Here is a 22,468-nt window from a genome sequence, read left to right on the forward strand (position 1 = left end):
GTCTATAACACTCTGATCTAATAGATCCTATTAACTCTTACAGCCAGGAAGATAACCTTACGAAAGGGCTTGATGGACATTGAGACGTTTGAGAGGGAAACAGCCTCATTTGAGGTGGAGCTGTCCCATGCAGATGTGGAAGGCGTGTGGCAGAAAGATGGACTGAGGGTCAAACCCAACAACACTTTTCGGGTCAGTGCTAATGGATGCATACATGGCCTCACGCTCACCAACCTCACTCTGGAGGACACAGGCACCATCACCTTTTCCGCAGAGGGGCTCAGGACCTCTGCCCGACTCACGGTCAAAGGTGGGCACATTACTCGCAACTATTTGTACTTATTTAGGTTGTACTGAGAAGTACTACACTATTATTCAGAAATCTGGAATCACTGTTCTTAGTTTGTGTATATATATATAATATGATTCTAATTTACAAACATATGCAAACGTTTGGGCACCCCTGGTCAAATGACATCTTTAAATCCTCCACGGGCACTTATGCACATTTTAATATTAACATAATTAAACATTTTGTATTTTGTGTTTTCCTTTTTTTTTTTACAATGTTAAATGAAACAAACTCATAGATATAGGACTTTCGCACATTCTTCCGTTTTTTTCTCAGAATTTTAAGAATGTCAATAAAACATATCATAACATTTGTACAGGGGCCAAGGGGACAAACGTCAAGGGGCCAAGGGACCAAACGTCATTCTGAACTGCTAAACAGTATTGTAGCATAACAGAAGTGAAGACTCACATCTTCTCAGCATCAGACAGATAATAAGAGTATCATCAAGAAAAGCGTCACAGATGTCTCCTGGGCTCTGGCTTCTAAATCTCTTCATGAGTCACACATATTTCAAACACAAACAGCCATGCCATTAAAAGTGCTTGACGTTTGCTCATGGATAAATCATCTAGCAGTACTCAGTTCCGATTAGTCATAAAGACAACAGTGCAACTGTTGCCTTGCATAATTATCACATAGCTCTAACCTGGAATGTAGCCTGTGTACTTTAAATCAGCATACAGCTGTGGCAGTATAATAGGGGTGATACTGAACCAAAAGCCCGGCTCCCCTATTGGCCATTCCGCTAGTGAACTGGACTTTTTTTTAGAATAAAATATATTCTAGTAACTCTGTTATCTGGTCAACTTAGATCTCAGGGTGTGTAAAATGTGACTCCCTGTTTTGTAAACCATTAATATTTCCATCAGTGTATGTTTTAGCAACTTCATTCAAAAGAAAATGCATAGGTCAACAAAAAAAGACTACCTCACATTTAATGGCTACTTTTAAACGGGTCAATTGAATTCAGTAATAGCTTGTCTTAAAGAGCCCATGTCATGAAAACTGTGCTTTCTTCCCTTTTCTGAAATAAAAGAGCAATGTAAGAGTAAAGAGTAATTTATATAATGTAAATATGTAAATATTTTCTGAAATAAAAGAGTAATGTATATCATGTAAATATTAGATAAAAAAATGTCTTTCCTTAATTTGCAGAGACACCAGTGGCAATCATAAAGAAGCTGTCAGATGTCAGATTTGAGGAGGGCTCCCCTGTCATGCTGGAATGTGAACTGTCCAGGCAAAATGTGGAAGTCAAATGGCTGAAGGTGCTGCAGTTCACTTAAGATCGTTTTGATCAAACAAAGACTGTATATACACTTAAATATGTCTTACACATCTGATCCCTGATACATGTGTTCTCCACCTCTAATGGTAGAACGGACTGGAGCTTAAGTCAGACAAAGGCTTGAGGGTCTACTCGATGGGTCGGAAACGCTGTGTGCAGATCATGCAGAGTACTGTGAGTGACTCCGGTGTCTACACCTGTGAAATTGGTGACCTCTGCACATCCTGCAAACTTGAGATCTACGGTATAGACTTCCATAACACCAATCACTGTCAAATGAACCATTTCCTTGTCACAACATCCATCTTTTTTGTACATGAAGCAGGGGGGTAGCATCTTTGTTTTCTTAGAGCTAGAACTTCCAGTGTGACAGCGGAATATAGAGTGCAAACACAGTGATAATAAACATATAGTGAGTAGTATAATATGATCTATTAGAGGGTGTCACAAGTGGAAGAAGAGGAGAATTTAGCTTGAACAATAGCTTTACAAACACAACACAAATAGATCGGAGTGCTTTGGAATGCCATATAACTATCTAACACTTTCTAAAGAAGAGGACCGCGTCTATTGTTGAAGACCATAGAAAATCTAAAACATCCACCTAAACGTCCATACACCTTTTGGTCATACCACTTTGTGGAGGAGAACATCCTTACCAAGAAAAATGGCTCATCATTCATCTTCACAATATGGTAAGAGCAGACGAATGGACGTTTGGGTGGAAATTTAGAGCCTTCAATCACAGACACAGGTCATCTTCTTTGGATGTGGTGCCTCATGACACTCTGATCTGTTTGTGTTGTGCCAACTCTTAAAAAAGTAGATGTTGGATACTGTTGTTCAAAAGTTTGCAGTCTGTATTTTCAATAAATAAAACCCCATTGGACTGAGAATGCTGAAGGGCATCAATTTTGAAGCTATAATAAATTCATATACAGAATTAATTTTTCAAAACATATATTTCAACTTTTTGACCTTTACTCTCTAGAGAGACCACCCAGGTGATTGTTCAGTCTGTTAACATTTCAAGACCACTGCAACTCCCTTCTGGCTGGTTTTCTATGTGTACCTATGAGATGGCACAGGTTGTTTTCAATGTTTCTATGTTCAGCCATGTTATTCTTCTGCTGCATTCTTCTCTTCACTGGCGTTCTGTAGCTACAAAGCCAAGAATGCACCAGCACTTTGGTACTTAATGTCAATGGTCAATACCTAATCTATACCAAAAGTCCTTCAAGCTTCAAGTACGGCTCAGCTTCACCCACCATCCTTAATACGGAAGACAAGTATCTAGAGTTTTTTTTTGTCCTGGCACCTAAGTGGCGGAAAAAACTTCCCCTGGGTGTCGGAACGGCAGAGTCACTTGCTGATTGAAGACCCATCTCTTTCAGGCGAGGTGGCAAAGTAGCTAAGGATATTTTCTGAGTAAACAGTGAAGCACCCTGTTGATCTGAATAAGAGCATCTGCTAAATGCCTTAAATGTAAATGTTTCAGAGCGGGAGTTGGAGATTGTCACTGAGCTGGAGGATTTGTACATTAAGGAGGACCAGAATGCTGTGTTCATGTGTGAGGTGTCCATGGAGGACATGCCTGGAGACTGGTACAAGAATGACCACAGAATCCGGCCCAGCAGCACTATCAAGACTCGAAGAGAGGGTCAGCATGTCACACTCTTTGTCATGCTTATGTACTTCGTATTAAACCTCTGAACTTATAAAGTGTGATTATTCTAATGAAATATTTTCCTTTTTTCTAATAGGGACAAAGCACTTCCTTTTAATATGCAATGTAACAGCAGAGGATGCTGGAGAGATCAAATTTGTGTCCAAACAAGTCGAATCGGTTGCCTACCTTGAGGTTCAAGGTATTAAATCTTTTTAATTATTTAATGACAAATATCATCTATGGTAAATATGTTGCTGCTACACTGCAAAGAATGTAGATTGATCTACTGCATAACACACATATGCACACAACCCCTTAATAACTTCCTTATTGGACAGAGCTCCCTGTGAGCATTGTGCGTCCACTAAGGGACCGCACAGCGCTGGAGAAACATCGTGTGATTCTGGAATGCACAGTGTCTACCCCTCGCTGTGAGGTCAGCTGGTACAAAGGCGATGAAGAACTGGAGTCTTCAGAGCGCATTGAGATCATCACCGAGGGCTGCTACCACAAGCTGGTCATCCACCAGGTGGCAGTAGAGGACGAGGGCACTTACAGCATCGAGGTGGGCGAACACACGTCCACAGCCAAGCTTCTGGTGGAAGGTGAGAGATCATTGTCCTCACACTGGAGAAAACTTATCCTCAGAGGGGCAAGTAAACCAAGTATCTGCTTAGAGCCACTGGTCAAAGTTGGCTTACTAATAGATAAACTGACATTAATGTAGAGCCACTACTTAATGTGGACCCTACCCAATATGTTGTACTCAACAGTTACATTTATTGATTTGTTTAAACATATAATTCCCCATAGTTTTATTATCATGACATGAATGTAACATTTACACCCACTTTCATTATCATTATGATAATCATGACATAAATGTTATTTCAGGAAACAGGCAGGTGAAGCTGTTTTGTACCTGTGTTTCAACAAATCGGGAAAATCCAGCGCTGGTGAACTAGCTGTTGGCTAGGCCTAGTTAACTTAAACCTTTTTGTTACAGGCTAACTTAAAACTGGTTGTCTTTTAGCATACCCAACTAGCCTTTGCCACAGGTGTCCATATATTAACTGGCTGGGTACCACAGTTTACCATTTTCATCCTCTCTGCGGATGACCTGAAGCCACAGATCTCTCCTTTTGCTGTCCTTCACTCTTTGGGAAGTATAGAAAATGTATTGTTGGTTGAGCAACTTGGCGGCATGATTTGGAGTATGATTGGGCTTGTTTTTTCACCCAAAAGGGCATGTAGTTGTTTTGACAGGGACAGGGAAGTGATGTGTGATTGCACTCAATCATAGCAGTGCATATGGTATAACACTGCGGCTACCTGACAATAATCGAAACATGTGTCAAGTGACATTTGCAGACTAGACAACAAACTATGCAAGTAAAACTTGCACACTGTGCTTATACATCTATTAACGACAAATCATTCAGATAGAGCTCTTTTATTAAACTGCTCTCCAAAAGCCAGTTGTTTCACTAGTGTAAATAGTTTTTTACTAAAGCCGTTTCATACAACAGTTTTACTCCATGTAAGGTGGTGTTTTCAAAGTGCTAGCTCATGACTCACTGGCATTCAGTCAGGCACTAACACTTGAGTTTGGTGAGAAGCAACACTTGACGTCATGCTCTTAATACATGCTGTAATAAAAAGGTTATAATTTATACATTTCTTCATAATTTTCCACAAGTCTTACTGGGTAGTGCTGCTATCCTGTCGTCGATGTGTGCGTTTAGTCCGGCTAGCCTGACTAGCTGAATGGCTAACCATTCAGACAAAAGCACAGCAGTCCCTGATTTGCGTTACGTGGTTAGCTGCCGTCTTAGCTCGTCCAAACAAAAGCACCATTTTCTTGGGAAATGGCCATGTTGGACTAGGGCAAGAAGGCTGGTTTATGAAAATGAACATGAATATTCATAAGTCAAGACTGTTATGAAACAGTTTAGCCCAGTGTATAGCCAGTTTATTTTTGAGAGATCTGCATTCCAGTGAGGAGACCGTACGGAACTGTCCATGCAGTTTTCCATTCTATGGCACCTTTAATATTTTGCATTTTTCTTTTTTGACCAAAACAATGCCACATTTTACATTTTAACATACGGCGATTTTCAGGTACACCTAGTTTTCAGCTGTTGCAAAAGCTATCGTATCAGAACGGGGATTTGTACTCTGTGTGCTGTTTCTGCAGCTAAAATTACAATTCTACAATGTTTCATTTGTCCACCCAGCCCAGTCTATTAAGTTCACAAAGGAACTGGAAGACGTGGAAGTGAACGCACCAGAGGCAGTGCGCTTCCAGTGTGAGGTGTCTGTACCTCTCATCAAACCCCCTGTCTGGACCCTGAACAGCGAAACCCTTCAGCCAGGCCCAGATATCCGCATGGAGAGCAAAGGGACAGTCTACAGTCTCATCCTTAAAACGACCAGCGTGGACATGGACGGGACTGTGCAGGTCACTATGGGGAAAGCCAAAAGCAGTGCTACGCTCAGAGTGCTGTAGAGAAAGAGAGGATTGAGCACTGCTAGGTCACAAATGAATCATAGCTTATAGGCTGAAGTAGCTGCATACAAATGATCAGTGTTCTGTGGGCTTCATCCTCCTCAACTTTATGAAAACATGTGGCCACACTGAACCTTGCCTTCTGTTACTGCATAACCATCAGAGGGGGGAGGTACGAAGGCATCATACAATGAAATTACAGTCAGTTTTATTTGATAAGCAAATAGCAATAATTGGTGATTCCGTTCAGTTCTTTATGTTGAGTTTAAAATAGGTTAAAAAAGAAGGCCCAAAGAAGGCTCAAAATTCATCACTGTTGATCGCTCAGGCATCCAAACAGGACTGCTGCCTAAATGTAAATGCACCAGGAGACCCATATAAACGATGTATGATTTTTTTATGCATGACAGTGAACTGTACTGATTGTCATTTTTATGTGGATATTCTAGAGCCTTGCACAAAGTTCCTCTCAATTTAACAGCGTTTCTTATTTAGACAAAGTGGAGTTTCATTTATGTGTGCTGTGTTTGTGTAAGTTTGTGTGGGTTTGCATCATCATGGTGCAGTTTGGCTGCCAATCAGGGGCTGTGTGTCATCAAATATTATATCAAATGCTAGTGAGGTGGGTTTGCCCAGTCTGGGAATCGAATCCTTGTCTTCTGGGAAGAACCATAGTGTTGTTACCCATTACATCAACCACTATTCTGATTTCTCAAAAATTGTATAAGCACAAATTATTGTTAGGGCACAAACCAGCACAAATTAATGGAAACATTTTACATTAGCAAGTGTTCTAAAAGTGTTCTCCGAAAAGTGTATTTTTTTAAATGTTTCCTGAATCCTGAATACAATACTCTCTACAATGCTCTTTATGTGTATTCCTAATACTGGTATTTTGTTACATCCCAACATTCATTATTGTAATGTACCTTAAGTTGACTTTTTTATACTCACATATATTTGCTTACACTAAGTGAAGATGAACGGAAAGAGGAAAGTGTGCTGAAAGTGAAGGAATGCTTAGCAAGTTGAATGTAAGAATGCATGACATTAGTATAAACACAATTATAACATGAAATTGTGTCTTTTCATGCCATACAATGTACTGGTGTGTAATTTGTGTATACAGTCTTGTATTGAAGAGTGTTTTAGAATCCTATAAAATGCAGAAAACGTCATTTTATCTTGGATTTGTATGGCACACGGTTTTGTAATATTTATGAAAATATAAAGTGGAAGGGAAAACTGCTAATCTGAATGAGGATTTCCTTTGAAAGTGGAGAACTACAACATATTTGGTATCTTCTTTTTGTTCGAGATGAAAATATTGTTGCTGTTGAAACAAAATTTGAGTTTCCAAAACAGGAAATGAACAGGAAACCTCCCAATGTAAGTTTAATGTACCAAGACTGTAACTTTGAGTTTAAATAACTCTGAATCATTCTGTTGTAATTCTGACACAAAGTAAAAGGGCAGCTGCCAGTTTCAAATTATGTCAAGAAATGAAAATGGACATAAATGGAGAAAAAAAGGTTTTGTTCCAACAGCGACAGCAGCTTTTGTTAGCAAATCAACTTCCAACATCAGTTAAAACTGCACTGTGGAGCTTTTGATGTTTTTATGTTAGGTGAAGGATTTACCCACAATGTTTCCAACAAAATAAAGATGAATAAATATTTATATTAAACAATACAACCAAAGTATTTCCTCTTTAATCAACACTTCTGTAATTCAAATGACACATTGCAAAAAAGCAGCAAAATGCTATTTCAAATACAAACAAAAACATATTTACAATTCAGCACAACAGCGCTCATTCCTTTTTTTTTTTTTTTTTTTTTTTTTACAAAAACAGACCCCAGCAGAAATTAGAAGTGAAATATGACTGATTTAAATCCATGTTTGCTATTGTCTTGTTCAAAAGAGGACTCTGTGAATGCATGCCTAACCAAGAATAATATATATGGATGCAGCTGTCCAGAAATAAATACATAAATTAGTAAAGCAACATTACACAGCTGCAGCGAAGTAACAGTCACCATTTCGACATCTAGGAGCACTGTCACGTCTACAACACACACACACACACACACATACACACACACATACTATAAAACCCTCTGTCTATCCTCCTTTTGGATTTCTACCCTTCTAGTAGAGTTAGTTCCCATCCACACTTAGCATACATTAAGAACCCATATCACAGAACACCTCGCTTCACCATTTACAGCATTTGAATGACATGTTTATCCAGAGCAACTTACATGTAAATCATCATGCATCTGGAAGTGCCTAATGCATCACAGAGAGTTTTAATGAAATGTTTATGAGACTGAAGTCTCATAAGTCTTGCCGAAGAAATCTTATAGGTGCCTGTCACATTGAAGGCAGTGTTGTTTCAAATTACACTACACCAACCACTATATATCCTTTATATAACTTTCAAAATTGTAATGGTTGTGATGTCACAAGCACATTTACATTTGATGTATCCTATTTAGCCTACTGATTCACAACTTTTTATCCAGACTGCTTTTTTAAGGATGCAAAATACAAGACATCAGTCAAGGGTCAGCCAACCAGAAGAGTTGCAACTTACATTAAAGGGGAATTCTTTCTTTATAATTCAGTTGTTAAAATGCAAGCAGATTGATTCAAAGTGGCTTGATGTAAAATGCCTCTTTTCTAAATTCTACACGACTCTTATCTCACACACTGCATATCAGCTTCTCTCATATTGTTTACCTTTGAGCTTTATATTTTGTCCATTGTATATTTTTACCTTGTTTCATTACTACAAATATACAATTACTACAAATATAATATTTGATTTAATTTGTGAGAGACACACAGTGGTGGTGGTTGGAACCTGAACCTGATATCTGTAGTGCTTAATGCATCTGGAAGTGCTCAATGCATCACAGAGAGTTTTATGAAATGTTTATGAGACTGATGTCTGAGACATTGTTTCCCACAGCTTTGAGAGACTTTTTTTTATAGAAAAAGTAGTTTTATAAAACATTTAGGAAATAGAGGTATGCAGGGTATGCTAAAAACAAAACTTATTTTTAAAGATTTATTACTACTCTACCATTATCGATATTACATATAAAAGATTCACTGGTTGTTTTGATAGTAAATAAAATGGTGCCAATCACCACCACTGTAAATAAATCCACAAAAAGTCATTTAATCATTTTACAACAAACCGCTCTGAACGAATTTGTTTTACATCTCAGCAACTGAATTATAAAGACATTTCAAACAAACAATGAAATTCTCTTTTAGGAGACATTTTAAAGGCAAGATAACAAAAAAGCTTGAGACCAAATTGTTATGTGAATTAGCAGCAATGATATAAATTATATGAATAAAATCCAAAGATTTTAAATAGATGCTCACATATAATAATAATAATAATAATAATTATATATATATATATATATATATATATATATATATATATATATATATATATATAAAATACAAAAAAGGGAAATATGGGTCCTTCAAAAACACTAGCTTACAGTACAATATGCGAAGAACACTCTGCAAGAGGGATGAGCAGTAATAATTCAGTAAAAACTTTCTTAAGCACTCTCTATAACCATATACTCATAACAACCTTCTAAGCACAAACACAATTTAAGTAAATATAGAGTATAGGTATTTAACCCCTTGAAACCTATTTGATACATTACAAACATTTCCATAGTTAACATATTTAATCAGCAGTCGGATGCAACTGAAGAAAAATGTAGCAAATATGACACTGATTAAAGGAAATTAAATCGCTGTACTCTGCTTCATACACAGGCCCATGCAACCTGTCTCTCTGCAGTGCTTACCAGTGTAATGAGATATTCCGTTGGGGTATGTTAAAATTAGAGACAAATATGAATAGTTAATACATTCCTCTGCCAAAGGCCAAACGCATGGAGTCTCGTATTGCTCTGTATACCATACTATCTTTATCACATTTGTGCCATGATCTCAAAGCTACAACAGTTCCACCCCCTATTACTGTCCTTCTACATACAGTAGCACTATTCATGAACATATATGCTTTTTAAAACTTTGCTTTCTATTAGCTACAAGAACTCCGTTCAACTTCTCTACGTCTAACCTTCGCCTCCATGCAGTCTGCTCTTCTGGAGCTATGTCTGCCGCATTAGGTAGCAGGTGTGGTAGGTAAGCTAGGTACTGTTGGTGAAGTTGGGGACTGAGGTCCACTCTGGTAGGCCCGCAAAAGGACTTTGTGTTTTGTGGCTGACTCAGCCCGTCGACGCTCGTGCACCCCAAGAAACTCCTTCAGTTGTGCGGTGGTGAAGGTCAGAGTCTGCCGACGCAGCTTCATCAGGTAGGAGTCCTGCAGCCAAGCATGGCTAAAGCAGTCTTTTGTGGTTGGTCGAGACCTGGGCAAATTAAACATTAAAAACATTAAACAACCACATTGACCATTTGTGATGGACACAGATGGAATTTGGCTTCCGCTTTTATCCCATCCATGCAGTAAACACACACATACACACCAGTGAAACACACACAGTGGGCAGTGAGCACATGAGCCCAGAGCTGTAGGCAGACATTGCTGCGGCACCCGGGGAGCAAAGAGGGTGAAAGGCCTTGCAGTAGCAGCTTGGGCCCTTGAGCCCGGGTATCAAACCCACAACCCTGTCAACAAATGCTCAATAGCACATAAGAAATTGTGGTATGGAAAATTACACATGAAAGAGTAACTAACACTGAAGTCTAATTCTGTGTAATTATGTAAATAACGGGTTTGTGGTTCAGTGCTCGGTTTATTTAGGTTGGTTATAAGAAACCAGCACTGACCAGGCGAAAGTCGCCTTTCTCGTGACCCGTCTCGCGGGCGAAGCTCTGGATTGGGCCGGCGCCACCTGGGAGGAGCTTAGTGTGAAGCCCTTCTCGAAGTACGTGAAGCACTTCAAGGCAGTGTTTCAGCGTCCCCGAGGGGGGTTCACGCCGGACGACCTGCTGCTGTGGCTGGAGCAGGGCAACAGGTCGGTAGCCCATTATGCGTTGGAGTTTCGCTCCCTAGCTGCGCGTAGTGGGTGGAGTCACGCCGCACTTGTCGCCATGTTCTGCAACGGAAGGTAGGTAAGCTAGGTACTGTTGGTGAAGTTGGGGACTGAGGTCCACTCTGGTAGGACCGCAAAAGGTGCTGGTGGAGAAGGGCTAACCCCTCCTGTAGCTCATAGCCATGCCACATTCCTTAGCCATGCCATGTTCCCTAGCCATGTCGTCCAGCCCACAGCCACTTCAGTTAGGGGACCACTGGACAGCGAACCCATGGAGGTGGGCGTATGCCACCTCACGCCTACGTCCTTGCCCATGGTCCCTACCCCGGTGGCAGCTCCCAGCACCTCTGCCAAAGTCAAGGCCATGCCGAAGCCATGCCGGTGCCCCGCGCGCCCTCCGAAGCCAAGACGGCGCCGCGCGTGCCCTCCGAAGTCACGGCGGCGGCCAGCGCACCCTCTCAAGTCACGGCGGCGGCCCCACCCGCCTCTGTTCATGTTTCGGCAGTGGCATCTGCGCCTCCTATCAGGCAAGCAGTGCCAGCTGTCCCGGTTTCAAGGTCTGGTCATGCGGAGGTAACCGTGACTGCCCCAAGGCGAGCGGTGCCGTCTGCCCAAATATGGCCCCTTGGATGGCACCTACCTGGGGTACTGACCATCATCGTCCCCCGGGTAGGCCGCAGTGGTCTCGGGCCGCAGACGCCTAGCGTCCACAAGTTACGTAGTTTTTGGTTCTAGTCTGGTTTCTTGTTTTCTACTCACGTTCTTGTTCACGTTTTCACCCCAGTCATGTCTTGTTTTTCATGTTTTCCAGATCAGCCTGTGGAGCCCGGGCCCCGGGATGTGGCCACCCCAGCGGACTCGCCGCCGGAGCCTGCGTTGTGGGTGCGCCTAGCTCCCTGGCTATCCTCCAGCCTCAGGTGGCATTCATGTTTTTGCCCATGTTCATTTGTCATGTTTGTTTTGTTTATCACTATCCCTTGTGTTATTGCTGCATTCTTGTGTTTACCCCTGTTTGGTTCATTAAAGTCTTGCATCGCACCGTACCTGCGAGTGTTCACCTGTCATTGATCTAGCCAGTCATGACAATAACACACTCCCCCCCAAGGTTGCTTTGAAGGTAGCTCACACGCATGCAAATTACACACAAGGACAGGCATAGGAAATACATAAAATAAAGTATAATAAAGTATAATAGTGCTAAGTCCTTCTCAAGTCATTAAAATTGATTGAAAACTTTTGAAGAGTATGTCGTTTAAAACTCACCATTGATAGCCATTTAGCATTTTCTTGAGGAAAGCCAAGGCACTTTGGGAAACGTTTGGGTACAGCTTAGTTGAGTCAAACTTTGCTGTGTATATTTTGGTTTCTGTCTGCCTCGGGTCTTTCTCTTGGAATGGCAGCCTACCACTAAGCCTGCATGCACAATGAATAACAGTCAAATGTGTCAATTAAAATCAACAGATGAGAAGATAATTTTAGTCTAGAATCTCATGTAGAATTACAAAAAAGGGAGACACATAACGATATATGACTTATCATTAATACAGAATCAATCAAATATAGAATTAAACAACAATGTGCCAAATAAGTGTATCATTTATAAACTGTGCACACAAGTGGAAGTAAAGCAGAGTAAGGTACACTTACATAATGTATGTGAGAACTCCTAAACTCCATATGTCTGCTGGAGGCCCCACAACATCCCCTTTAAGTATCTCTGGAGCTTCAGTAATGGGAGACAGAAGTAACAGATAAGACTCTATTCTGTACTTCTTAAGCGGACACACAACATATTCAGAGTTCATTTAAGAGTTTATCATTTTTTTCATTTGCCCAACTGTACCTAAGTACTAAATGTGCTGTACATACCCATGTATTCCAAAGTTCCCAAATCTCTGCTGTAGTGTTTGAGGGAAAGAGGGTTGAAGGTTTGAGCACTGCCAAAGTCTATGATTTTAATGATGCTGAGGTTGGTAACCATGATGTTATCTGGCTTGATGTCTAGATGAAGAATCCGGTGGTTGTGCAAATACTCCAAACCCTGCAGGATTTGAACTATGTAACCCACCACATCGTCCTCAGAGTAACGGAACCTGCAACGGAAAAACACATTAATCTTACAGAGAGCCTAAATAATCTCTGTTACTTTTGCAGATGCATGATTACATGTAAAAATGCAAAAACACAAACAGGCACATAAATACCTGTCAACAAGGCTGTTAAGGATCTCCTTCCCCATGCAGCATTCTGTAATGAGGACCAGGTAGCGAGGTGTGACATAAGCTTCATGAAGTGCCATGATTCTCTCATTATGAAGGGACTTCAAGATCTCATACTCCTGTATCACTGTCTGCTTGGTCTCTTGGTCATAGCAAACAATCTTTGCAATGAACATTCTCCCAGTGGAATTTTCCCGGCAGTCTCGTATCACACCAAATCGACCTCTATGAAAGAAGGCAATATAATTAATATATACATGCATTTAAAGTAAAGAATTAAGAATTTACTATTCACTACTTTTGAGTTTTTAAATCAACACATTTTAAGTTTTTGGTTTTATTTGGATAGCCCCCTAAAGATTATCTACAGATGTAGATGATCTACAGATGACTATCGATACATGTTTATTCTTAACAATATTAGAATAAGCACCAGGGCTATGATTAAAACAAGATCTCCAAAGCATCTACAGCGGGCTATCGAAATAAAGTGTGACCTGAACAGACCAGAACAGCAGCTTGGCCTCTCACCTAACTCTCTCATCCAGAAATGTGTATGGTTTCTGGGGAACTCCTTGCCTTAAAGCTGTCTCACTTTTGGTTGAAGGGATCACCCTTCCCATGGACATTTCTGTCATGGGTGAGCTCACTCCCTCCCCAATAAGACTGCTCCCTAGAACCACAGGAGGAGAGACTGGGGTAGGAGTCACTCGAGCAGTGGTGGCTGGTACATATGTAGGAACTGGAGAAATTGGCCGGCCCACTGAGGGGGGAGCAGTGTATGGCCTTTGGGTTACGGACTGGATTTGCGTTATGGGGGGAACCACATTTACAGGGCTGCTAGGTTTGAGGGGTACCAATGGAGGGACAGACTTGACCTTTGGAGGCAACTGGGTCACAGCAACCATCTGAGCAGCGTTTATAACAACATCAGGCTGCATGATAAGCTCTGTGGATATAGTGGAAGTGATATTAGCTGCTGATAGTGACAAAGCTGCAGACTGAGGAGTGGAAAGCTGACATGTGGAAGATGGTGAGGCAGGTGCAGTGCTTGTGCTGGTAGCTCTCCAAGGGGCAGTAGAGGGAAGTGTCCGTGGAGGAGTGTCAGAGGACAGGGAAGCCGCTGGCTGTGCCGAAGTTTCAGAAGTTGTTGTTATATGGGAGCTCATAACAGGAGGACAAGCTGAGGGAACTGTCTTCACTGCTGGCAGGGGGACTGAAACCACTGTCAAACAGATGAAGCATTACTCCATTAAATACGAAAACAGATAACATGCAGAGATTACAATTACCACTTAACAATTGAATCCGGTTTGCTGAGATGCTAGAGGGCACTCCCTTGTGAATCCAAAGTGAATGGGTCCATATGAAGCTTATGTGCAAAACTGTCATTTGAAATTGACTATTTTTTTAAATAGACAACTACACTTGTTTATTTTCAACACTATAAACTATATCTTTGAAACTCAGAATCAGTTTGTCTACAAAACCATTATTAAGATTTCATCCATTCTGCTGTATTCAATAGTGACTTACTTGAGTGCACCCTCTAGCATTTTTTTTGTCATTTTATGCTATAATGGAAAGAATGAGAGGCCAGTCTCCTCATAAACTGGCTATGACACAACGCTACCAAGTACAACAATGTTGTAGCATTCCCCTACTGCATTACAGATTGCAGCTCTGTCTGGTATCGCAATTAAAAAGCAATGTTTGGTCTAAAATCTCATTGTTTGTTAAACATTTGGTATCTTAAAGCCCCTGAGAACACATTTTGATATTTTTTTGTATAATATTTAACTTGTGTTAAATATTGGTGTTTCATGAAGCGTTCAGCAAGTTTAAATAGAAAACAAAGCAGGAATGTGATAAAAACCCTCCTCAAAAGTCACCAAAACTCAGAGACAGAGACAGAGAGCGGTCTGGGCATGGTCTTAATATTGCAGGTGTGTGATGCAACAACAGCCCTCTATCACTGGAAAACAACATTTAGTTTTTGTTACCATGGCAACTCCTTGAGGAGTTGCATTTTTCAGCTTTTTACTTTATATTTTTTGTTGTGATTTCACAGATCTGTAATAAAGTTTATTTAACAGCCCATGTATGAACACAAGTTAGAGTGCCCCACGTGCGCTGTCGTCCCTCCTGTCCCTTCCAATTCATATGGCATTTAGCAAGGGGGCCGGATAAGTGCTGTGTGGGTAGGGTGGGGTACATGTGAGCGGCAGGCTGTGGACCTTCCTAGCTATGCTATCCTATACATCCTGGCTGCCAGCCGCTGAATTCAGTGGTGAAACAAACAAAAACAAGTTTAGATTTAGTTTTAGCTCACCAGGTTGCTCAGACTCTAAGAGAGGGCGGAGCCATGTTGGTCTTGCAATTGGTCAGGGTTATGCTGACATAAGTATGACCACTTTTAGGACCACCGATTCTAAATCGAGAGGAAAGCAAAACTGATATACCGCGGACATTTATTAGACTTTGGGAAGATATTAATAAGACATACTTTTGTACGTTTACACGGGGGGCCAGATTTAGGCCCCGAATGGCTATAAGATGGCTGCATTTATTTTGCACTGGTTTGATTAATTTAATGTTAATGGATACTTATACCAGTTAGCACTGTGCAAACTGAACGCTCGTATTACCACACATGCTCAATCTCAAATAGACTTGCTTATGTGGATTCTGACAGCGATATAAAAATAGACCAAATACAGACAATGAGCTAATGAACTACTGAAGAAACTGATGGCACTGTTACTGCATGTTAGCTACATTACCCTTGTATTAACAGCGCAACAAGACAGTCAAGTTGTTCTTTCGCTTTAAAATAACCACAAAAATGTTTGCCATTAACATTTAAAGATGCACCTGTTTGTGTTTTACCTGGTACATTGACGCCAACTCTCTCTGAGACATTGCTGTATGGGCCCTGGCCCGCTTTGTTCACACATGCCACACGGAAACAATAGCTTACACCAGCTGGAAGGTCTGTGACATTGTAGTAACAATCTGTGATTCCTGCAGCCACAATCAACCAGCTGGAATCACCTGGAAAAAGTTAATGGCACATTTTATGGATATAGAAAAAAAAACATTTCGTCCAACTAGAAGATTAAACTAAATAAAAAATATTCTGACCATCAGTTTTCCTTTCAAGTGTGTAAGTGCAGGGGGCTTTGTTGTCCGCTGGTTTCCACAACACCAGGGCTGTGTTGTTGTAGGTCTGTGGAATCTCAGGGGTCCCTGGACGTTTTGGAACACCTAAAGAGGATGTATGGGAAGAACAATATGATATGATTGTTTAAAAGCTTAATGATAATTACTTTAAATAAAATTCTGTTTAGATCAGTTTAAAACCTTTTTATTACTGCATAATTATTATTTTGTATTTTCTCTTTATCAGGCAAGACATTTAAGTAGGTGTGTCTAACCTTTGACTTGTGCTGTGCTGTACAGCGGGTGAAATAAGTATTGAACATGTCAACAATTTTCTAAGTAAAATGAACTTATTGAAATTATTGAACTTATATGAAATTATTGAACATGAAATTATTCCATAAATAATGTGTAATTATGAGAAATGACACAGGGAAAAACTATTGAACACGCTTACTGAAATGTATTTAATAATTCATACAAAATCCTTGTTGGTGATGACAGCTTCAAGACACCTCCTGTATAGAGAAACTAGTCGCATGCATTGCTCAGTTGTGATTTTGGCTCATTTTTCCACACAAACACTCTTTAAATCCTGAGGGTTTGATGGATTCCTCTTTCTCTGAAACTAATCAAGAGTTTTCTTTGCTGTGTCTTTGGGATCATTGTCTAAAATGTCCACCCTTGATTTATCTTCGTCATCCTGGTAAATGACAGCATATTTTTTATCAAGAATGTCTCTGTACATTTGTCCATTCATCCTTCTTTCAATTATATGAGGCATGACAGTGCCATATACAGAAAAACAGAGACACACCATGATGTTCCCACCTCCAAATTAAATTTTGGTCTCATCTGAGCAAACTATCTTCTTCCAGTATTTCATTGGCTTGTCTAAACGTTGTAAAGCAAACGTCAACATGCTTTTTCTTCAGCAATGGAGTCTTGCATGGTAAGCATGCATACAGGCCATTCTTTTCACTCCTCTGTCTAAAATCTTGCAGGGAGCACCTGGTCGTAGCCGGTTAGCCAGAATATGCAAGAAGGTTGCGAAGGTCTTAAAAGAGCTTACTGGTTTTGGGATTTTTCTTGAGTGGCACCCTGGTAAGGACACCTTTTCATAGGCCATTAGTTGACCCAGCTGATATTAATTTACACTAACTGTGAAAATTAATTTCCTTGGCTTTTGCACACTTTTTCCCTGTGTCCCTGTGTCCACCTTTAGATATATATTTACTTAGAAAATTGGTTACATGTTCAATACTTACTTCACCCGCTGTATATGATTATCAGTTTCCAGATAAACATATTGTGAAATATTGTGCATGAACTTTTGCAAAATGATGCATTAACTTACTAGCTAAGGATAAGGTACAGGAACTAGTTGAAGAGGCCAGGTTATTAGTTGCCAAACACTCATAAAGTCCAGCATCTTTTTTGCCAGTCTTCATAATCATCAGCAGTTGTCTTCCATCTGGGCTAGACATCAGATTCATTCTGTCATCAATCTCCAAAGGATTCTTGTCTAAAGACAAAATAAGACATTTTTGAACAATCGTAGTCTGAAACTGCCAACCAAAACCAATTGCAAAAGAAGATAAAGGAGGTAAACATTACCTTTCATCCAGACAATCTTTGGCTGGGGGCAGCCGGCTGGTAGACAGCACAGAGTGACTGGATCACCCTCCAAAAGAATGTGGTCCTTCAATTTAATATGAAAAACTGGGGGGAAATCTATTAGCAAACAAACAAACAAACAAAAAAAAGAATTTGCATGCATCTGTGTTGTTAACCTCACAAAGGGCCCACCATTTCAAATTGCCCCACCAGTTTGAACAGACGTCTTGGAGTGTTATAGGGGTAATAGCAAATACTATGACAAGAGAATATGAGAGTAATAGTAACATACCAGATGTAGACCGGGTATAACGATGGGATGTCTGGCTATCATGTTCCGTAGTGGTCGAGGAAATGCTTGACTGAGAAGGTGTTCTGTCTCTTTTGGCTTTAGATAACCCCCATCTGTCCCATCGAGACCTACGCTCACTCTCAGGGGCTATGAGGAAAATAGCAAACTAATATTATAAATGCATTATCAAAAGAATCATTCCTAACAACCAGCAAATCAGAAAACATCCACTGGGCTGTTTGGACATATCAAAGAACATGAATTTGAGTGATGCAAAATATACACATATTATATAAATGGAAGTATTATATACCTAATCTAGTCATACATACTTTGAGATGATTTTATAGACTGGGCGCTAGATGTAGAGTCTAAAGACTCTTTGGACACTGTACAGGCAGCCTGTGAGGCCAACTGGTTTTCAGGAATGTCCATCTTCTTTAAACTAACACCTTCTGACTGTGAAAGGCGGAGTCGTGAGAAAAGAGGTGTTCGGTTTCCATCTTTTTTGGTTTCCTTTTCTCCCCTTCTCTCTTCAGAGTGACTTCGGTTTCTTAAAGACCCTGAAATTGACTCAAATCTCTTGCGCATTGCTAGAACTGGTGAATCATTGACCTTCTTTGTGTCTTGTTTCTCCTTGGGATCTTTAGGGATCTTTGATTCAGGCTGTGTTTCCTTATTCTCTTTTCTGTCTTGTGAGTTACTATGCATTCTGCCAGAAATACTTGACACTTTAGAGTCAAACTTGCATCTCATTGTAAGAGCTGGTGTCTCAGATGCCTTCTTGCAGTCCCTTCCTAGGCTTTCCCCAGAATCAGCTGCCTTTTTGTCAAGGGATTTACTACGCCCCAGAGCCCAGGTTACTCTTCGCCTGGAAGCAGATGAGTCTGGATTGTCCTCTTTCAGATTTTCCTCTTTTCTGTCGCTTCCATGTGGCTTTTTTGAGCGCAAAGACAGCCTGCCAATTATTCCAAGGCCTATATCCTTCTCCACTTCCCGAAGGTCTTGGTATGACTTGGACTTTTCCTGCAATCCTCTTGACACAAACTCTAGTGGCGCACCTGTTGGCCCTGGCCGATAAACCTCTTCACCTGACTTCCGTGGAAGCACAGGGGATGTTTCCTCTGTTTTTGTCCTGGTGAGACGCTTCAAGCCACGTGTTAGAGATGATTCTCGCTTTTTAAACATCGCTTCAAAAACCTCCTCTGAGTCAAGATCTTTGATATCAGATCTGAGAGTTGGTTGGTATGTTGGTGCAGAACATGCCACCTTTGCAAAGACAGCTGGGTGTTCAATACTGGATGATGGTTCTGGCTCTGATACCCTCAGGACTGGTGAAGGTTTATCTGCAGAACCATACTTCTCATTTGACTGGACAATGCTATAATTAATTGATGCTAGGTCATGTGGGAGAGGACATGGAACATCACTACTTTCTTTCTTTGGTAAATATAGGGGAGACATAAGCTTATCTGAGTTCTCCAATTTCTGTTTATTGTCCTGCAATAAAGGCTGCAAGAAAGGTTCACTCTGGTCCATCCTATTTCTTTCATCCTCCTTCATAATTTGTTTAGGTTCTAAGTCTAGATTCCCCTTAGGAGACACACATGTAGGCTCTAAATTGGTTTGTTCGGTACATGCAGACACAGATTTTGCTTCTTGCAGTTTGCTCTCCCCAGACTGTGCTGATGGAATCTCAAGTGGAGCCCCAGATCTTCTATGAAAGGGCATGGACTCTGGATCACCATGAGTGAAGGATGCACTCTTCCGGAATGCTTTTGTCTTGGGTGGGCTCTCGCCAGGACTACCACCAGTAGAGGTAGCCCGGTTTAAGCTATCCATTTTAGCTCTCCTCAAGTTGCGGTCTAAAGACGAAGTTCTTCTTTCATCGTCAACACCTAGAGTCTCAAACAGGGGACCACGAAGCCCACTCAACTTCTTATCCACAGAGCCTCCTTTGAGAAGCCTCTGCCTCATGAGTTCCAGTTTTAGTGCATAGTCTTCCTGACCCAGTTTACCTGGACTGGGACTACTGCTCCTATGTGGCAGTTCCATGGACACTGCTTTTTTAATGTTCTTCTGGTCTTCCTCTGAAGCCTCCCCTGTAACACATTGTTCAGGTGTTATGTGGAGAAGAAGAGCGCTGTCAGCTGAACTACCCCTTCGCATCAGTCGCCTTCTGGGCTTAGCTGAGGCCTGTTCTGCCTCTGAACTTGATTCCATTGATAGTTCTCTTGGTTCAGTTATTTCTACAATCTCTGTGTGGTCCAACTCTGTTTCATGTTCAGGCTTATACTCCATAGCATCTTCTTTCTCAGGAAGATTCTGGTGAGTGCCACTGGATGCTCCAGCAACATCGTCGTCCTCATGAATCTCAGTCAGAGACATACGGGACCCAGAAAACATCATTGTGAGAGGCATGGGTATGAAAGGCAGCTCGTCAATGTCCTCGTCAGAGTCAGAGGAGGACGAGGGAGGTGGTGAGCTCTCTTTGAGGTTCCTGGGTACAGCAAGGGATATGTGACTGGAGGAGTCATCAAGTAATTCCGGGATGGACCTCATAACCATTTTAGACTTGTAACTGATGAGTGAACGCTGAGATAGATAGATAGATAGATAGATAGATAGATAGATAGATAGATAGATAGACAGAAGGAGGGCGATTAGCACATTTTCACTAGGATTTCCAAACTCTTATGGTTTAAGTGATTTAACACATACCTGCCATTTCCGCCTAGCCAGCACTTGCTTGTGCACCGATGTGCTGATGCTCTTACCCTTTGTTAGAGTCTTTGAACAGAAACATTATGATGATTTTCATGTCAAGAATGAAACATATGAAAATCATAATTTATAATACATGAATATTACTAATGAACATGAATTATTAATACTGGATATTCTGGTTTACCTTGAACCATGGGTGACGGAGACATTCGGTGGCATCAGGCCTCCTAAAATAGCACAATTATGCAGTATGATGAAACACAAAATGTCATTCAATTATATAGAGTATAAAAATGTGTTTTTTTCTTAATAGAATGAAATATTCATTGTATATTTTATGATTCTAAGCACTCACAGTCTGTCTACTACAAGAAGCTTAATGACAAATCCTTTTGCTTCTCTGCACAGGTCTGCAAACATGCTCTCCTCAAATGCCACATTAGAATTCCTGATGTTGAGCAATGTGTCACGATCATTTTCACCAGCAAAAGGCGAAACTCCAGTGAGACTGTAACAAACAAATCCTAGTAATGCATTGTGCACAGTGTCTCATTCAACACTCTTCAAATGTTAAAGAAACCAAATGCAGATCAAATACACTTACCACAAGTATGTTATAACTCCAACTGGCCTGTGTGAGAAAATAATGGAATTTAGGGAAAATAAATAAAGATAAGAGTGTAAATAAGAATAATGAAAGAGGAGAGAAACATGACTTTGTACCAGATATCAGTTGCCTTGGAGATGGGTGTTTGGTTAACAATTTCAGGGGCAACAAATTCAGGAGTTCCATATTTACAATACTGTGTTTCATGTGGTGTAATCTTCAGAGCATTGCCGAAATCACAAATCCTTATCTGGTCATTCTTGCGGTCTGCCATAAGGATGTTTTCAGGCTGGAACACACAAATGCTTTTTTTTTATGTCTTCGCATACCATTATTATAATAGGCATATGTTACCCTGAGAATTTATATACCTTTATATCCAAGTGGATAATATCATTCTGATGGAGGTAGGAGATACCCTCAAGGACCTGCCTTATGGAAGACCGAATCTATAAGAAAAACACCAACAGATGTTTTCACATTTTTGATCATCTGAGTTCATGTTCATGGAAAACATAAGTAGAGGACCAACCTCAGACTCTAAGATGGTGGTCTTCTTCATTAGTCTTTCCAAAAACTCCTCATGACAACTTTATTAAGCAGTAAAGAATAATAAATTACATGAATGATCTTTAATGAAAAAATGCTCTATTGTAGATGAACATGTTTCTCTGCAGAATTGTTTATTATGGTGATGGTAATAGCAACCACATGGAAAAAGCTTACATGAATGGCTCCAAATATGCTGCCTGACTGTTTTATACATTAAAATACAATACAAAACACTGGTCATTTTGAGCAGTAAACAAAATGTTTACATTTGTGTTGTACATACCTGGTTTCTATTACTAGCACTGTAAAGAAACCAGTAAGTATCTCCACAATTAACAATTCTTCATCAACCACTCTTAAGGACTTTGTTCAAAGATGTGAAAAACTGAGTTCCCCCTTAAGAGAAGGTAATGGTAAATAAAAAAGATC

General features: G+C 40.5%; 2 protein-coding genes across 2 annotated transcripts in view; one reads left to right on the forward strand and one right to left on the reverse strand.

The window, feature by feature from the left end:
- Nucleotides 1-5,821, forward strand: part of obsl1a (obscurin like cytoskeletal adaptor 1a) — a 38,301-nt gene extending 32,480 nt beyond the window's left edge. Inside the window, exons 15-21 of the mRNA XM_072682933.1 lie at nucleotides 44-310; nucleotides 1,511-1,623; nucleotides 1,734-1,887; nucleotides 3,142-3,303; nucleotides 3,407-3,511; nucleotides 3,651-3,917; nucleotides 5,550-5,821. Of these exons, the coding sequence (XP_072539034.1) occupies nucleotides 44-310; nucleotides 1,511-1,623; nucleotides 1,734-1,887; nucleotides 3,142-3,303; nucleotides 3,407-3,511; nucleotides 3,651-3,917; nucleotides 5,550-5,821 (1,340 nt within the window). The remainder of the gene's footprint in view (nucleotides 1-43; nucleotides 311-1,510; nucleotides 1,624-1,733; nucleotides 1,888-3,141; nucleotides 3,304-3,406; nucleotides 3,512-3,650; nucleotides 3,918-5,549) is intronic.
- A 2,670-nt stretch (nucleotides 5,822-8,491) lies between these two features.
- The window catches only part of spega (striated muscle enriched protein kinase a), a 46,069-nt gene continuing 32,092 nt past the window's right edge, over nucleotides 8,492-22,468 (reverse strand). The window contains exons 24-42 of the mRNA XM_072683815.1: nucleotides 22,020-22,077; nucleotides 21,859-21,936; nucleotides 21,604-21,776; nucleotides 21,485-21,511; nucleotides 21,236-21,388; nucleotides 21,065-21,107; nucleotides 20,875-20,943; nucleotides 18,486-20,748; nucleotides 18,154-18,300; nucleotides 17,862-17,978; nucleotides 17,602-17,769; nucleotides 16,227-16,349; nucleotides 15,972-16,136; nucleotides 13,614-14,307; nucleotides 13,068-13,307; nucleotides 12,733-12,956; nucleotides 12,511-12,586; nucleotides 12,127-12,276; nucleotides 8,492-10,236 (exon numbers count right to left, since the gene is read on the reverse strand). Of these exons, the coding sequence (XP_072539916.1) occupies nucleotides 9,993-10,236; nucleotides 12,127-12,276; nucleotides 12,511-12,586; nucleotides 12,733-12,956; nucleotides 13,068-13,307; nucleotides 13,614-14,307; nucleotides 15,972-16,136; nucleotides 16,227-16,349; nucleotides 17,602-17,769; nucleotides 17,862-17,978; nucleotides 18,154-18,300; nucleotides 18,486-20,748; nucleotides 20,875-20,943; nucleotides 21,065-21,107; nucleotides 21,236-21,388; nucleotides 21,485-21,511; nucleotides 21,604-21,776; nucleotides 21,859-21,936; nucleotides 22,020-22,077 (5,212 nt within the window). The 3' untranslated portion in view covers nucleotides 8,492-9,992. The remainder of the gene's footprint in view (nucleotides 10,237-12,126; nucleotides 12,277-12,510; nucleotides 12,587-12,732; nucleotides 12,957-13,067; nucleotides 13,308-13,613; nucleotides 14,308-15,971; nucleotides 16,137-16,226; nucleotides 16,350-17,601; nucleotides 17,770-17,861; nucleotides 17,979-18,153; nucleotides 18,301-18,485; nucleotides 20,749-20,874; nucleotides 20,944-21,064; nucleotides 21,108-21,235; nucleotides 21,389-21,484; nucleotides 21,512-21,603; nucleotides 21,777-21,858; nucleotides 21,937-22,019; nucleotides 22,078-22,468) is intronic.

The sequence above is a fragment of the Salminus brasiliensis genome, chromosome 7, assembly GCF_030463535.1.
Source record: "Salminus brasiliensis chromosome 7, fSalBra1.hap2, whole genome shotgun sequence".
In the NCBI taxonomy this organism is placed as follows: domain Eukaryota; kingdom Metazoa; phylum Chordata; class Actinopteri; order Characiformes; family Bryconidae; genus Salminus; species Salminus brasiliensis.